Source organism: Limulus polyphemus, unplaced genomic scaffold, assembly GCF_000517525.1.
Source record: "Limulus polyphemus unplaced genomic scaffold, Limulus_polyphemus-2.1.2 Scaffold1799, whole genome shotgun sequence".
Lineage (NCBI taxonomy): Eukaryota > Metazoa > Arthropoda > Merostomata > Xiphosura > Limulidae > Limulus > Limulus polyphemus.
Genome location: NW_013667409.1, coordinates 64,091 through 82,151, shown reverse-complemented (window position 1 = coordinate 82,151; position 18,061 = coordinate 64,091). Strand labels below are relative to the sequence as shown.

Here is an 18,061-nt window from a genome sequence, read left to right as displayed (position 1 = left end):
ACGTGGGGAGCATAAACACGATAACATGTAGTTTCTGAACGATGCATTCAGTAGAGACGTGGGGAGCACAAACACGATAATATGTATTTTCTGAAAGATGCATTCAGTAGATATGTGGGGAGCAAAAATAAGATATGTAGTATCTGAACGTGCATTCAGTAGATACGTGCTCAGTTATGTAAATTTGATATGAGAATCAGATTTTTTTGTCACTTTATGGTTAACCGTCTTCTTGCCATTAATTTAATGCAGGATATTAAAAATGTGCAAGATATACTTATATGAAATCTAAGACTTTATTTCATAAGTTTTAATTCGATATCTGAAGTTCTTGCTTTCATCACTGATTTACTGCATACTGTGTTATGTATTGTAATTCAGGTAAACGTTTAGTTGGCTGTTATGCTACTTGAAGCCTAAGTATTTTCTGTACCTTTGTATAATATAGTTTACTATGTAAGTTTCAGCAGGTAGTTACCACACTCGTTATTGACCATAGACAGTAATTAGTTGTCAGAGGATTTGTATGGTGTACTTCATGTTGTATGCTTCATTAGGTCAGCGCTGCACAATCTTTTAATGACAACCCCTTTTTTTCTAAACATGCGTTTCGTTGCGCACCCTGTATTTGTGTGTGTGTATATACACTGTGCTTGTCATTTTCTCATGTTTATTTTTGTTACTATATTTCTCAACAGTAGTAATATTTCTACAGGAGTTTTTAATACATTATCCGTGTTAAATTGGTACTCGTATATAATTTATATACTTCTATAGTCAGTTTCGCGCTCTCCTATCGACCACCCACGTCCCCCTGAGGAGGCGTACCCCCACAGTTTGCGCACCACGGACCTAGGTAGTTGTCACACCCCTTGTTGACTGTAAGTAGTGGTAAGAACACAAAATACTAGAAAATTGAAAAGCACTTTGGCCCACGTAATTGAATTGATATGCCTCATATTTTGCGAACTGGAAAGCCGTACAAGAAAGACATATTTCTTGTTGCTGTCTTCGTTTTACCTCTATGTTGTTGTTGTTTTTTTCTTGCCGTACCAGATGAAGTCTGTGTTGTGTTTGAACGAATAGCAAGTTAAGTAGGAGGAAATGTATATTATACCTGATCTATTTTTATTAGTATTTTAAAACTGTTACCTAAAATATTAACAAAAGATATGGTGAATTATCGTTAACTTCTGATAAGATTCCTACATGTATCAAAATTAAATTAATCGGTAATTTATATAGCTAATTTGATACGCCGTTCGTTCTTAAATAATGATGAGATTGCATTTTTTCATCAGTTGAGTACTCTCGCTGTTAGCGATATTTTCGGCCGTAATCCCAGCTGTAACTCACGAGGTTCGATATGATTAGGAGAATCATGTTAGTAAAAATCCATATAATAACTAACTAATCTAACAGTGTAAAGTAACCCTCATAATAGAAGAATGCGTTTTTTATACATATTATACATTTTATCGAATATTGTTAATTAAACTTGTAATAAAGTAACAAAGATGCAAAAAAGTTTCCTGAAATGTGGTTTCCGTTAAGAGTTTCATAGCTGAAAATATAAAGAATAAAAGCAAGTGTGGTCAAGATGACTAATCATGTTTCACACACTAATGGTTTTGATTGACTATCAAAGTGATATATAATGGGCAGACATTTGTAGCTATTCGTTTATTGAAGAAATGATGTCATAAGTGTTGTATTTCTTTTTTGCTGTCTTGCAAATTCTGAAGCAAGAGATTAAAATAGAATTTTCTTTATAATTTGGTATGTTTTGAATTTCGCGCCAAGCTACACGAGGGCTATCTGCGCTAGCCGTCCCTAATTTAGCAATGACAGATTAGAGGGAAGGCAGCTAGTCAACATCACGCACTGCCAACTCTTGGGCTACTCTTTTACCAACGAATAGTGGGATTGACTGCCACAATATAACGCTCCCATTGCTGAATAGGCGAGACCATTCGGTGACGGGGATTCGAACCCGCAGATTGCTAGTTGAGCGTCCTAACCATCAGGCCATGCCAAGCCTATTTTCCATTATGTGATACAGCTAAATTTCCTATAGCCATTTCAACTGTGCTTAATGTTTCTTTGTATTTGTAGTTTTACGAACTCTACGGAACAGTATACACTATTTCAATGTGGAGCGTATGTTTTAAATTATGCATCCCATTGTCTCAAAAAACAAAAAAACGAAAATTGGCATTGCTTAAATTAGGAGTCAAAAACTTCACAAGCTTATATAAACGATACTGTAATAAATTTTTTCATTTGATAACTTGGCAGTACATGAATTATTTCTTGGTATTCAACATGCATGTGTGTAATACTATAACATATTTTTACACCGATATGATAAAATATTGATATTAATCTTTTATCAAATATTTGCAAAAAAAAAACCTGTAAAAGCGTAAGCAAAAAAAAAAAATGTTTTATACTTAATTGTGTATTGGTCGATTCAAGAACATGTACTTATACATAATGTAACTAGTCAATAGTTTTAACTTTCTTTAATTCCTACTTGTGCGAACTTGTTTACAAATACCGCTGCCAGGTTAATTAGAAGTTCCTGCTTCCATACCGGTTTCTGAGTCTGTTATATTGTTCATTAAGACATACAATGTGAAAATTAAACATACAGTCAACTTATTACACACACACTAAATATATGGAAATCAGATTGCTTTCCACTTGTGTTTTAATTGTACATCAGGTGTCTGTTGGAGCTAGCGTCTATATTTCCAAGTTTATTTCCAACCCTTATATGTGTGGGAGTGAGATTATTATATTGAATTATACTTGTGGCATCCATATAAGAAAACTATGAACTACAGCTGTGATATTGTTACTTTAAAGTATTTAATACTTGAGAAAAGATGTAACTTCAGTTTTTTATAACACAAAACTCAACATCATATAAATGGTGTTCATTTAACCGCTGTTTTATGGAATCATATGGTACTAACGGTTATACTTAACCTGTTTCATCTTGGGTTAATATTGACACTATTAATCGTCCATTGTATTGTTTTATGGCACCAAAAGTTTATATTAGTTCGTAAAGAAATTAATGTCGCGTTTTGGAAAACTTTCATTAACCACCCCCAAAAAACGTACATCACGAACTGCCTAAACGTCACGTTAGTGTAGCCTATATAATATGTAAAGTTTAGTATACTCTAATCCCTTATGGCACACGAAGAGAGACACACATTCGGCATGTAATGCTGTTTGAATACAAGAAGGAAAACAATGCCTCTGTTGCCACAAAAAATATCAAAGAAGTTTATGGAAATGTTTTGAATGTTCGTAAGTGTCAACGATGGTTCAGCAAATTTCGTTTGGGTGACTTTAGACTTAAAATCTGTGATGGTAGGGGCAGACATTTTGCAATTGATATTGATGCTCTGAAGACGCTTGTTGAGTCTAATCCAAGACAACACACTCATGAAATGGCCCTGAAATTTCACGTCTTTCATGAAACAATACGTAAACATCTAAGGAATATGGGAAAACTCCTTAAAGAAGATGTTTGGGTGCCTCACGAACTCTTCAATGATCATCGTTTCCAATGTGTGAACGTTGCTTCGTTTCTTCTGGAGCGTGAACCATTTTGGGACAGAATTATCACCGGTGATGAAAAATGGATTCTCTATGCGAATATTGACATTTCTTTCAAACCTACACTTTTTTAGTAAAATGTTCTGTACATAGTAATGTTTGCTCTAATGTCATAAATTGGTGTAAATTTAATCTGATTATATCTAGTCTGAGGTACTACACTTGATATGGATGGATTTGTTGTTTTTTTTCGTTCCATTTTGTTTACATCAAATTCAGATTATTATATATTTCGTATTGAAATCTTGTATGTGCACGACATCATTCACTTTTTTAAAAGTATTTTATTCGTTGGAGTCTCTCTATTCACGCCATTTTTTTGTTGTTGTTGGTCAAGAAATAATGTTGTAATGTTTTCTGCACCTAATTTTTTTAATGCTCACTACACTGTTAAGATTTTCTTTCTTTTTAATATGCTTGTTTCTCTTACATTTGCCCCCAGTGGTACAGCGGTATGTCTGCGGACTTAGAACGTTAGAAACCGGGTTTCGATACCCGTTGTGGGCAGAGCACAGATAGCCCTTTGCGTAAGCGTTGTGCTTAACTGCAAACAAACGCACACACGCTCTTACATATTTCAACATGATTTAAGCCTAAACTGTTTTCGGTACTTGTTTCTTTTTCTGTAAATTTGCCATTTATGGTTCGCCATTATAGAGAAATTACATTTGTTTTTAAATTATTTTACTTCTGATAAAGTCCACACTTTGGATTTCCTTATAAGAGAAGATATGTGAATTAAAATGCAAAATTAATATTCTCTTCTTTACTACCAACTCGGCAATTCTAGTTTATTTACGCCTGTAATAACTACCAGAAAGCTAATAATTTGCTTTGATATTCCAAACTAAAAAGTAAATAACTGCATACATAGTAACAACTGCCTCAATATAAGATCCATGATGATTGATCACGGTTTTAACTTTAACTGATATATAAAAAACTGCTTTTTCTACAATGAGTTATACATCTAAGGAAAACATATTATCAATATTTTACGAACTAAACATCAGTATTTGACTGTAATTTATTTTTTTGCTTTTAGAGCTAAAAATAGCACTTTTACTACAAAGTGGTTTGTTGAGTTTAGAAAACAAAAAATACCTCAGTCAGGGAAAGGAAACTATAGAATTATACAGACATAAAAGGAACCCAATAGTCGAATCAATATTAAGACGAAAACAAATAAGAAAAATATATAATGGAATGGAAAAGGGAATAAAACGCCAAACTTTAGGCTTTCAGTCTCGCGATTTTCTTTTCAAGTAAATCTATGTTTACTTGGTGAATATTCTTTTTGTAAAAGTTTTATGTCGTTTATAATTTTTACATATTTCTTCTGTTTTATTGATTAAAGTCACTCAATGTGTTTTTTACGTTTCATCCTTCTATTCGTAATGCATTTTTGATTCTTATTTACTTAAGGTGCTGAAGAAAGTCTTTAGCAGAGGGTGAATTATTTGTTTGTTTGTAATAAACACAAAGCTACACTGTGGGCTATCTGTGCTTTGCCCACCACAGTTATCGAAACCCAGATTCTAGCGTTGTAAGCCCGCAGACATACCGCTGTGCCACTGGGAGGCCAGAGGGTGAATATGAATAATATTTAATAATTACACATTAATGTATCTAACTGTATTAAACATGGGCGCCCACGGAAATATTTTCGGGGGGGGGGGGCGAAAACATGTTTTTAGGGGATCAGCTTTTACAGTGTAAGCCAACAGACTAAAATGATATATAATTAAACATAAATTTACAGTTTTAATAAAAACTGGATAAAAATATGTAGTTTAACTACAATGTTAAGTTTACATCATTATACGTGCAAATGTTTGTGAAACATGAGGGAGGCAAATGCCTCCTCTTGCCGGTATCCATGGTATTAAACAAGTATTCTAAAGCTTTCTGGCTATCACGTAAACCACATATTTTACTTAGTGTACAATGAATCTGAATTTATTCCTGAACTTAACTCAAAATTATCAGAAAGCTTGCGTGCATTTTTACATATTGCTCCCCAGTTGCTGGAAAACGGGAAACATTGCTATCAGCTTTTGTCTGTCTGGATTGGATTGACAGATTTTTTGTTTGGTTTGACATGGTGTTTTGAAGTATCCTTTTATTCATATAGTAAAGTGTTGGTATTTCAAAACACCATACATATAATAAAGTCACCATCACTATATGAATTACAGTCTTATTCTTTCGATTTGCCCTTGCCCAGGGTTACCAGTATAACTCAAATGGTTAGTCGGATGGAAGATTAGGCTTCACATTTTTATTTTTTCACACTTGTATGGATTGACAGACTCGCTGTAAATTTGGACCAAGATGCAATGCAGAGACAGTAAGGATGGGATTAATTTTGAACATTGAATAGAATTTATTGTTTTATCTCGTTAACTATTTCGTGATTTAACAACAAATATTTTGATAAAGAGAGAGGGAGGAGTAGAGAGAAGAAGCTTAGGACTGATAGTTTGTACTCGAAACGAAACGTAATGGGGCATGGACCACAGTTCTATGAGCCTGCATTTCCAATTCTATTCAGACGGTTTCAGGAACCAAAATTTTAATTCAAGGAACTAACATAATTTTCACGCGAAAACCATTATATATTTCAATTTTCTAGATACAACTGGAACAATGAATCAAAAATATAAGTATGAATGTATTTTGTTTCTATTTTTAAACAGAGTAAATATTCTATTTTCAGTTATATCATGACACATTTATTAACTTTAAATGTACAATTGTAAAAGTAGTTCCACATTAAACTTACTAAGAACATGGTAATAATGAATAGGCCTGTTGGTCTATTTAAGCTGTTCCATCTACTTGAAAAACAAATAAACTACAAATCCTGCCCTGATCATTAAATTTTTTTACTGAGCTTTCTCTTGAACCCCCTTAAATTTACTGTATCCACAACTGCAGTATTTTTCTACCAAGAACTGAGATAGAGACACGAATTTATGTTTTCACTGAATATTACTTTGAAGATCTACTACTATGAACATTCACACCTTTATAATATAAAAACATATTTCCTTGGTAAGTTTTTCTCGCCAAAAGCAAGGTAAAGTGTTTAATTTTTCTTGTTTTTTTTTTACTATCCTTCAGCTTGCTTTCTTTCTGAATGTTAATTAAGAAGCTAAATATTTAATTACATCTTATTGGGTTATTATGAGTATGCCCAGTAAAATTTGCTTAATTCACACTGCAAATAACTGTAACATTGAATCGCACTGTTATTGTTGTAAAATTATACATTCATTCTAGTTGTTAAAATTACCATTTAGTTTTACAGTGTAGGTTTGTGTAAGAATCTTCGCTTGTAGTCGGTATTCGATCGCCTGTTTTTAGGAACTGAAATTTTCAACAATTCTGTAATATTAAGATTAACAACATAACTAGCACTATTAAACTTGTCAGGCAGTAAGGGTATCCTGGGGGGGTATCCTTAACTATACGGCGTAGTTTCTCTGCCAAGGGGCACTTAAACGCCTCCAAAAGGTAACCTAAGCATGTTGGTGGTCTAAAAGTGGGTTTGAAGTTTCATAAAGCTATAACATGTTATCAGATTTTGCGTTTCTGTCCCCCCACCAGCCCACCCACCGACATTCATAACCGTTGGGACTCTATTTTTAAAATTGTGTTAATGTCCCTAAGTCATAAGCTAGCGAGACCAAACATGGTACACGTGCTCAGGTAGCATGGGTGGGTGTCTAAGGAGGCTTGTTTTAGGTTGAGGACCCCCTTCTCCTGGGGTATCTAAAGAGATAATTAGCTATAATGGAGAATCTTGACTGATACTTTATGACATCTGCGAAACTCTCAGCGGACCACAAGTATTTTATCCGCTAGTCTTTATCCATGCTTTATTTACATACACGAAATTGTTTTAGTAAAATATGAATTTCATGTTTACCTAAATAATACTTTTATTGCTGACAGTATAATATATCAGAGAATACATAGTGCAGAATCTTGTCAAATGGTAAAGTAACTACATTTCAACACTTGATTTGGAAAAATAGTCAAATGGTAAAGTATCTGCATTTTCAACACTTGATTTGGAAAAATAGTCAAATGGTAAAGTATCTGCATTTTCAACACTTGATTTGGAAATATAGTCAAATGGTAAAGTATCTGCATTTCAACACTTGATTTGGAAATAATAAAAACAGAAGCAGGTTATAGACTCTTTACAAGAGAAGCAGTAAAACATAGAAATGAATATAATATAGTCAGAAAAAAAAAACCCCAAAAACAGTTCTCTGTGTTTATTTTTTCACTGCGAATGGTGCAGGATGAATCAATGAAATATTACGAGACCCCTGTTTACTGTTTAAAGTAAAAACGGAAGTAAACTTATTTTTATGTTAGTGAATGCGCTTTGATATATATAAACATTCGTAATATACACAATAAAACATAGTCTAATAAGATCTAACATTCATTGATGAAGGAATTCCTTTATAGTGTATATTGAAGAATCTTACCACTGATTACTGTGTACAAATTTAAAAGATGTACAATGTAAGAAGAAACACGTTGGAATTGCGTTTTTATCATAAACTTCGGTGAACAATCTACGTCTTAATGATGGAAGCTATAGACAATTAAGTTACATCACATCATGTCAATCGAGGTTGAGAAACAGTGATTGGCTAAAATTCAATAAAACCACAGTTACAAAGTAACATCAACAATATTTTGTTCAAAACTCTTTATGATTTTCCTCCCGTGTTTAAAATATATCACAAAGTTTCTTGTTCATTAACTTTCCCGAATACTCTACGACTAACTTGATCGTAACATGACGCGCCCTCTAGATAACGTCTAAATTATAATATTAGAAATATAGCTTATAACAATGTAACTGTAACGTATAACCCTTATGTATTCATCGATTCACCGTACCATCTATTGTTGACTGCAGTTTCAGCAAAGCTTGGGTCAGCAAACCAAAGAAATACAGTAAGGCCTTTTACAATGGTATTGTGTATATAATATATATATATATATGAGTTATAAAGTATTTTTAACTCAACGTTTAGTAACGTAAGTTAATTTAAGTATGGGAAAAATGCTGTTTCATTGCACCAGTTTTATTAATCGGTATACTTGTTATTTATACGCCAAGCTTTTACTCTGGTCGTGTACAGTGGAGACGTATGCGAGAAGAATTAAGTAAAAATGCAACCATTCACACCCATTACACTGTCTTTTGCTTTTGTGTTGTATCTTGGCTTACCTGTTGTCTTTGGGTTTTACCATTGAATACAACAATAACATACATTTACGAGCTGATAACCAGGGAGTGTTCAAATTTTGGAATCCGAAAGTTTGTTTTTATGAATTCTGATTTGAAACTAGTGTAATTTATATCAAAACAACAACAATATTTACATAATAATATGTAGTTGTTAGAATATGTTAAATTCCCTCTTAATTATTTGACTCCTCACAGAGAATTTTAGTCGAATATCAAACACTAATTAACTCACAACTGAGTAGGAATCAACATTTGTTATTCCGTAATAAATCTTTTCTAATGTTAATCTTACATTTATCTCCCCCTCCAGGTGTTAAAGCAAGGGGAAGCAATATAAAGGTGGGGGTACTATTCTACGAACATTACGACGAACGTTGAATAATCTCTTCAGGATTTCAAAAACACGTATAGCCTGCTTGTTACCATGGGAACACAAGAACTGCCTTGGACTGTTAACTCGAATATTTATTCCACTTTCTGCCATCGACACAAAGTAATTAAAAACTTTCACCTTAGGATAAAAGCGAGAAATAGTCAAAAATAGAAATATTAATCTATCCTCCAAACAATTTGTCATTTTTTGTGTAATGGGTATTAATACACAGTAAGCGTGGAAATATTAATCTATCCTCCAAACAATTTGTCATTTTTTGTGTAATGGGTATTAATACACAGTAAGCGTGGAAATATTAATCTATCCTCCAAACAAGTTGTCATTTTTTGTGTAATGGGTATTAATACACAGTAAGCGTGGAAATATGGAAATATTAATCTACCCTCCAAACAATTTGTCATTTTTTTAAGTAATGAGTATTAGTACACAGTAAGCGTGGAAAACAGAAAATAAGTTCTAAATGTATAGTATTAAGTTGTGTATTCGTACACGTTATAGCACTGTTTAAAATACCAATGTATCTAAGCAAAAATGTGAGTTTAACAATGATGATAATCAAAAAACAACAACAACAACTTATAATTAGCCAAATACTGTTGCCTACTAAGAAGTTGCACAATAACATTTTCATTTACACTTTAAAATTGCGGGCTGTTGCTAATTCATTGGATCTCACTCTTCCCTATTTACATCAGCTAGTTTTATAATTGTTGTGAAGGTACAATGAACTAATTACTGCTAAAAAGGTTGTCCATTTTAACGCTAAAAAATGTTGTTGCATAAAAGCTACAGATGCAAATGTTTATTTCGTGGACTAAAAATCCATAGGCTATTCGATAAAGTAAATATTTTAGCAATTTTGATGTAATGATACAATTCTTAGGAGTCCACAATCATATTTACCCCTGAATTATAAACCTTCATGTCACTTTTTTAGGAGTATTTGTATATTTTAACCCTACAATTTTTCACAGGTGTGCCCAATTCTAGAGCAGTACTTATGGTTTATCATGACGTATGAATAATAAGTTAGCTCAGTTATGGGAATACAAATATTTAATAGTATTTAGTGATTTTCAATAGCTTGATAACATCAGTGTATAAAACGCTGTTAAATTCCTTAGAATTATAACTTGATTTAGACATAGCGGTTCTATTTGTGCGCCCCCCTTCCTTGTGACTCATCAATAAGCTGAGGACTTGTATCGCTAAAATTCGTGACTTGATGTCCGATAACAGATAGCACTTGGTTTAGATCTTTACCCTTAACACCAAATAAACTACACGAAATTTACATATGCACCGATATGTATGATTTTATTAAAGCAACCACTTTGTTCATATTGTATCGTTTTGATACAGTTGTTACAAGGGTCTACAGAAGTAAATATCAGACTAGATTATATTTTATAATAGTGACGATATACAAATAGTGGAGTATGTTTTTGAATATTTAAATCAGCAAGTCACGTGAAAACCACATTCGATATAAACTCGTGGTGAAACGGATTGTATCAAACTAAATTTTAACATTGTTTGGCATTTATCAGGTAGCGTGATGTCACCGAAAATTGGGGAATAGTTTTCCGTTTTGGGGAAAAGTATGTAATAGCCCTTACCACCTCAAGATTTTCATACACTAAGATCATAAAGATGTGTTCAGTTCAGGAATTTCGAATTTCACATAAGGGAATAACCTTTGTTTTTAATGTCATGCGAAAAAGATGGGGAGAGAGAGAAATATGGAGCAATATCGGCTGTCAGGCCCATCCAAAAAGTGATCTACAACAAGTCGTGACCTTAGTCGCAGTAAATGATGTGCGGCGTTTTATAACAGGTGAAAGAATCCACGAACACAAAAATCAGTGGCAAAGTTTGTCCATGTGCCTTAGGCAACAGTATGGAACATATTCAAGAAGTATCTCCTCCTTAGAAAACAACGTAAGTCACGTGTACACAAGAGAATGAAGCTGGTATTCATGATAATCCATACGAAGGCATACATTCAAGTCACCGAGCGCAACGCCCATGGATTTCTGTGCAGGAAAACCGCTGTAGTCGTTCATTAGATGCATTCTGGAAAGTCTTATGGTATGTTTTTGACATTACATCGTTACGATGGAGTCTTTTGCAGTGGAAAATACGCTGCAGGACTATTGTCAAGAATGACAACCTTCAGATAAAGCATGATCGGATGTGGCGACATGTACTGTAACGACGTGGTGAGGCTCCAAAACTGTTTTAAAATAACGTCGTACTCAACCTCTGTATTTAAGATTTCCGTCGTTGTGAGACGTATAGATGAAATATTTTAGATCATAATGTGCGTAATGTTTACTCTTTCACAGAGAAAAAAAAACATTTTTAATTGTTTTTGTTGTGTTTTTGTTTTTTTTAATTTCATAGATTTTATTGCCCGAAATGGAAGAATGACGGAACCCATGGCTAAAAAGAAATTCTGGCAAATTTTGTCTGCTGTAGAATATTGCCATAATCATCGCATTGTACATCGAGATTTAAAGGTAGGTACCGCAAGACTTGTTCGTAAATTCGTTGTTAGTTGTTCAGCGTTTAGCATTTTTATAAACATTTAATCCATATTAGCAAATGTTCTAACGACTGTCTGTGAAAACGAAAACCAGTTGTTTGCATATACTGTGCACAATGTTTGTAAATAATAAGTTAATGCCTACTTTAACGTGGATACCACATTCATAGTTCGTGTACTCTCGTGTGATTTTTGATAAATGTTGTAATAAATAGTGAAATATTTTTAATTGTTATTCGATATAAAGTTGATTGATTACAGACCCGTTTTGTTAGTGTAGTAGAAGCAAAATTCATTTTAACAATTACTGGGTTATCATTATTAGAATAATCCGAACGTGAGTATGGTGTAGTTAAAAGTTAAAGAAAGTATATTGTATCATTTTCATAGTTTTTTCAGACAACCGTTGTTATAAGGGTCTATAGAAACGTGCTATTTTGTGTCTTATAGCTTTACTAAATCAAACTGAGATTTAAACCAAACTTACGAAGTGCTATTGTGTAATACAGTCACAAAAGACGCTTTCGATTGATAAAAATATATATAGTTGTTCCAAATAAGATAAATATTAACAGAGCTATTGTAATATATAACACAATTTCCCTCTTGTACAGAATCATAATTGATATTCTGAACTTGTTTAGCATCATATTTTTATAATATTTTAAAAAGAATTAAAACAACAAACTTGTGTGCTGTTTATATACGCGTTGGACCAACACCATTGTTTCTAACATCTTCCGTGTATTTTTATGTTGTTCTCTAAAGACATCAGTTGCGTATGACATCTTCGTCGTTATCATCAACAACTGTCAGTATTTTGTGGCGTTTGACGAATGAATACTATAAGGTTTAAGAACTAAACGCTGACGTTTTGTCATATCAAGAGAGATCCAACATTGCGTTATAGAAAAGGTTTTGTAGTAATCTACAGAATAGTCTTGACCTTAGATTAAAGCAGTATTTTCTTCTTCTTCTTCTTCTTCTACGGAGAAAAAAAAATCCATAAACTTTATAAAAGAAAAGCTAACTTTATATATACTGTTGAAACTGATTATGGACTTATGTAAAACGTGACGTCGTGCATGACATATTTGTTTTTGTGTTGATGTTAATTATATATGTATATTGTGTTTCTAGCAAAATGTTAAGTACTTCTAAGTTAAATGAAAGTTACATTATAATGAAATATTTTTTTAGTATCTTTCAGCATTTGATCGTATTACTTTCAGCGTAAAATTTGATAACTGAAACAACCAAATGACTCCGTTTAATTGTATTTGAGTTATTAGACAATTTTTTACCAGTAATTGCAGTTTGAAAATAAAAGTACGAAACTAAATATGCAGTTTGAGAGACATCAGTAAAAAAATGACATAAAAGCCAAAAAAAAAAAAATTGTTGTGTAGATATACACTTATACGCGCGCGCACACACTCGTGTCTGTATGTGTGTCAAATACCCAAAATAGTTTTATATCGCTCTTGTTTATGCAAATAAAAGCTGTAGACAGTTTAGCAAAATGACGTGCTTTGCAAACAGGAACAAAGTCGTAAAATCACAATAATTGTTTTCTTCACATGAACCAGTGATTGTATTTGATTAGATGAGTCCTTTAAAAGATGGTGATTTGTTTGTTAGAAGCTGAGAACATTTAATGTACATTACGATTGTACACCATTGCAAACACCATTAATGTATTTGCCGTAAGTACAATAATTCGTTCAGAAATATAATATAATCGTTTGATATGTATTTGATGTAATCGAATTATCAAGCTTTGCTTATAAACTTCAGGAGTTTATTGTACGTAGGAACCCAGACATTTTCAGTTAATCTCAACACCAGATGGCTAGTTAGTACTTTGGTAGTGAATGTGACGGAAATTATCAAGCTTTGCGTATAAACTTCAGGAGTTTATTGTACGTACGAACCCAGACATTTTCAGTTAATCTCAACACCAGATAGCTAGTTAGTACTTTGGTAGTGAATGTGACGGAAATTATCAAGCTTTGCTTATAAAGTTCAGGAGTTTATTTTACGTACGAACCCAGACATTTTCAGTTAATCTGAACACCAGATAGCTAGTTAGTACTTTGGTAGTGAATGTGACGGAAATTATCAAGCTTTGCTTATAAACTTCAGGAGTTTATTTTACGTACGAACCCAGACGTTTTCAATTAATCTCAACACCAGATAGTAGTTGGTACTTTTGGTGGTGAATGTGACGGGAATCTGTTGTAGGTTTTTTTATCAATGTAGTGAAAAATATATATATATTATGTTTACACACAACTGGATTGTCTTTATCCTGATTTAGTAATATCTCAATTAAATAATCTCAATATCATAGTTTATTGTTATTTTAGTCTATCTTACTAAGTATCAGAAGAAATATCAACTTTATGTTTGTGTTAACGTTCATAACTTTCAGTAAAACAATTCTTCTCACGCAAACTTTCATAAAATTTACATACAAGATAGGCACATTTTCCCAAAGATATTATCTTACACGTTACTGCTACATTCTCCATAACCTTTCTTGACATGCTTTAATATTCAGTTAAAAACACACTCGAAAATAGAAAAACAACAAAGGAAAAAAAAAGACTTAAGACGCCAACTAAGTTCGAGTTTCAGCCTACTATGTAATGTAAGCTTCCGTTCGAGTTCATCCGTGTGGAAATTTCGTTCTACTTTAAAGGTCAAAGGTCATATCTACCATACACTACCGTATTACGCGGTGCCTCTTACTGTTATATGTTATAAGGTAGTTAATAATTTTTTTTTGCCTTTTTCCAATTTCGTAATGCTATGAATTCATTATCCAAAAAAATAAAACAACACTCGGCCAATAACAACGTGAATGTTTGTCATGTTTAATAGACTGTTTGTATATCTCCGTCCACTTTCTGTTTATTTATTCAATATTTAACAAGACTGTTTTATTTTTCTATCATAATTTTCATAAAATGTTAATCTTTAAACATGTTTATAGAATCAGAACAAATATACGTGGTGGTGTGTTTTAGCAATAGTTGGTGACGTCATCCACAGTTTTTGGGTGTTAAAAGTATTTGTTGGAACAATATATTTTTGAGTAAATTCATCATAATGCTTATGTGGAATCGTTTTCTTTATGATACACTGATGACGAGTTACTTGGCCTTTGGAAGTTTCAATGTAATTATTTATGTATGGCGGATTTACCAAACTTTGCACAATTTCACCGATTTATTTTTATTATTTGTTGTTCAAAATTGTAGCTCTTCTGACATATCTACAGCATTCCAAATACGATTAAAACTAAAGTAAAACAAATTATTATCAGTTCAGTATGATTGAATAGAGTGCTTAAACATTTGTTTAACAACAAGTAAAAGCTTGGAATAGTCTATTCTTTCATTGGGGATGTGTCTGTGAGCCAGACTAGTTTCGGAGAATTCCACTCCTCATCAGTGACCCTGGACACTACCACCAATGAAATATCAGACCAAACCGAGCATTTATAGTAGTGAGGTTTCGAAAATCGAAATGGTGTATTTAAGTGTTTTACACTCACAGAAAAAAGAAACCTATCATTCTATGGGTATTTGAAGAACTTGTAGCATTTTGCCACTTAAATACACCATTTCGATTTCAGTATAATGTTTTGGACAGTATTTCTGCTATAGTTCAGACCCGCGACATTACATTCTATTATATTTCTATTTGCAAATGTATGACATTTGTCGAACCATGTAATTAATGTTATCAGAATTATTTTTATCTTATTTTAATGTACAGTATTTCTATTTCTTTAAGGCGGAAAACCTTTTACTTGATGAAAACATGAACATCAAAATAGCAGGTAAATTGCATCGTGTGATCTATTCTATTGTAATAGTTTTCTAAAATTCTAAAAGCATCGGTATAGAAGTTTAACGTTTTGAAACAAGTTAACATTTTTATCTACTTATAAAAAAAATCGTTATGTTATTTGTCTGTTTCCAAAAATATATTTTTCTATCATCAGTTCTCTGTTTTAAACTCGTAACACTACTATAAAATATTAATTTTAGAGACCTAGTCAAAAGGAGAATTTTAATTTCAAGAACGCTGCAATGTAATATTGAAAAGATGTTAGTATCATCAATCTTGATTTTCGACGTGCAAGTGAGACATTATTTTGGTAGATTTTGGCTTTAGCAACTACTACTCACTAAATGACCGGTTGAAAACTTGGTGCGGAAGTCCCCCCTACGCAGCGCCGGAAGTTTTTGAAGGGAAGAATTATATTGGCCCAGAAGTTGATATATGGGTAAGTGCCAACGGCAAGTAAAGGTTGTGAAATTAGGCAATTCATTATAAGCTATTACAGTTTTAAGTCTAAAAGAAAATTTAGGAATGGCCTATATTTATAAATTACAAAATGTTACAGTCAATATGGATAATACTAACAATAGAGTATTACTGTGAAATAAATCATTTCAGAACTCTCCATGCTGCCTGATTATCGTCCTACCGTTTGATCAGTCAGATTTTATTTAATAATTAACATAGTACCATTTCCATACTCTTACTAATAGCTAAGTTATTGTTTGCAAAGTTACGGTTGTTTCAGAAAGATGAGTATACATACGAGAAATATTAACGAATCAATAAGACTATTTTTCAATAAGTAACAATGATCTCGGGTATATACGATGTATTACAGTACTATGCAACTTTCTCCAAATATTTCGCTATTAGAAATGAAATATGAAGTAAAAGTAATCGTCTCTTAATTAAAATATACACGAAAATAAATAATTATAAAACAGCAATGGAAGTAAACAAGATTTATGCACTCAGTTCTGATTTAAGATTAGGGTTCTCTGCTAATCTTTTCAATTTCAGTTGGAGAATGGTATTGTTGATATTTCAGGTATGAACTTATTTTTTTGATATTGTTATTTCACGTCGTTTGTTGATTTTCAATGTATCCTGATTATTTTATTTTTAGATAAATATTACTCATGATTTTCAGAGTTTAGGTGTGGTCTTATACGTGTTGGTGTGTGGAACTTTACCGTTTGATGGTAGTAGTCTTCAAGTTTTACGGGAACGTGTTTTATCTGGTCGCTTTCGCATTCCCTATTTCATGTCCTCAGGTGAGCAAGAATGGAATTAAATTTACACTTCTTAAGTAGAAAACATCGTGTTATGTACATACTAGGGCTCATTTTAATTAGAGACGATGTTTACTTAAGCTTTTAATTACGATTTTTCGTTTAGTACAAAATGCAGTATTGAACTTTGAAAGATATTGGAATCGGTAAATATTTTGTGTACGTCATATTCGTAAACATAACAATATTATTTCATCCAAACAAAACAAATGTGCTAAAGATATGTTATATGTTATTATGTGATGGTCAATCTCACTATTCGTTGGTAAAAGAGTAGCCCAAGAGTTGGCAGTGGGTGATGATGACTAGCTGCCTTCCCTCTAGTCTTTCAATGCTAAATTAGGGACAGCTAGCGCAGATATCCCTCATGTAGCTCTGCGCGAAATTCAAAACACACTTAAGATTGTTAGTGTGGAAACTTCAAATTAATATGATCTTCCTATATTTACCAGATGTGGTAGTCTCGAATTTCTGCATTAAATTGCTGTATGTCTCGCTTTTTTTACGCTTAGGTGTGCTTGATTTAAATGTTGATTTTAATATATTAAAATTCTGCTTTTACAACTACTTAATAATAATATTTATTTTAATGACATGTTTATTAAGATAATATTATGAAGACTTGAAATTTGCCCTATTACTGTGAACCACAAATTATTTTATGCACTGAATTTTTTTTATTTTGCACTTTTTTTTATTAAAAGACAGGAAAAAAAGTTATAACTGGAAATGTATGTTATGTATTTTATTTTTACGTGTTTAAAAAATTTTGTAATAAAGTTTATAATTTCAAGTTATATCAGCAACAGACTCATTCAACGGTCATTGAACATTTAACACGTGTGTGTAGAGTAACAAATCATATAAAGACTAATTAAAATATAGAATATAAGGATAAAGTAAATTAAAAGACAAACAAATAAACAAGTAAACATTGTTGCATTACCCTATTATTTCTTGTTTATTTGTTTGTGTTTTAATTTATTTTATCCTTATATTCTATATTTTAATTACTCTTTATAAAATGTTTGAATTTTTGTACATAATAA

At 32.3% G+C, this 18,061-nt stretch overlaps 1 protein-coding gene across 2 annotated transcripts in view; it reads left to right on the top strand.

Moving 5' to 3' along the window:
• Nucleotides 1-18,061, top strand: part of LOC106464977 (serine/threonine-protein kinase SIK1-like) — a 67,846-nt gene that overhangs the window by 40,375 nt on the left and 9,410 nt on the right. For both annotated transcript variants that reach the window (XM_013925156.2, XM_022392797.1), the window contains 4 exons: nt 11,721-11,836; nt 15,667-15,712; nt 16,038-16,162; nt 16,871-16,994. In XM_013925156.2, coding sequence (XP_013780610.1) covers nt 11,721-11,836; nt 15,667-15,712; nt 16,038-16,162; nt 16,871-16,994 — 411 coding nt within the window. The remainder of the gene's footprint in view (nt 1-11,720; nt 11,837-15,666; nt 15,713-16,037; nt 16,163-16,870; nt 16,995-18,061) is intronic.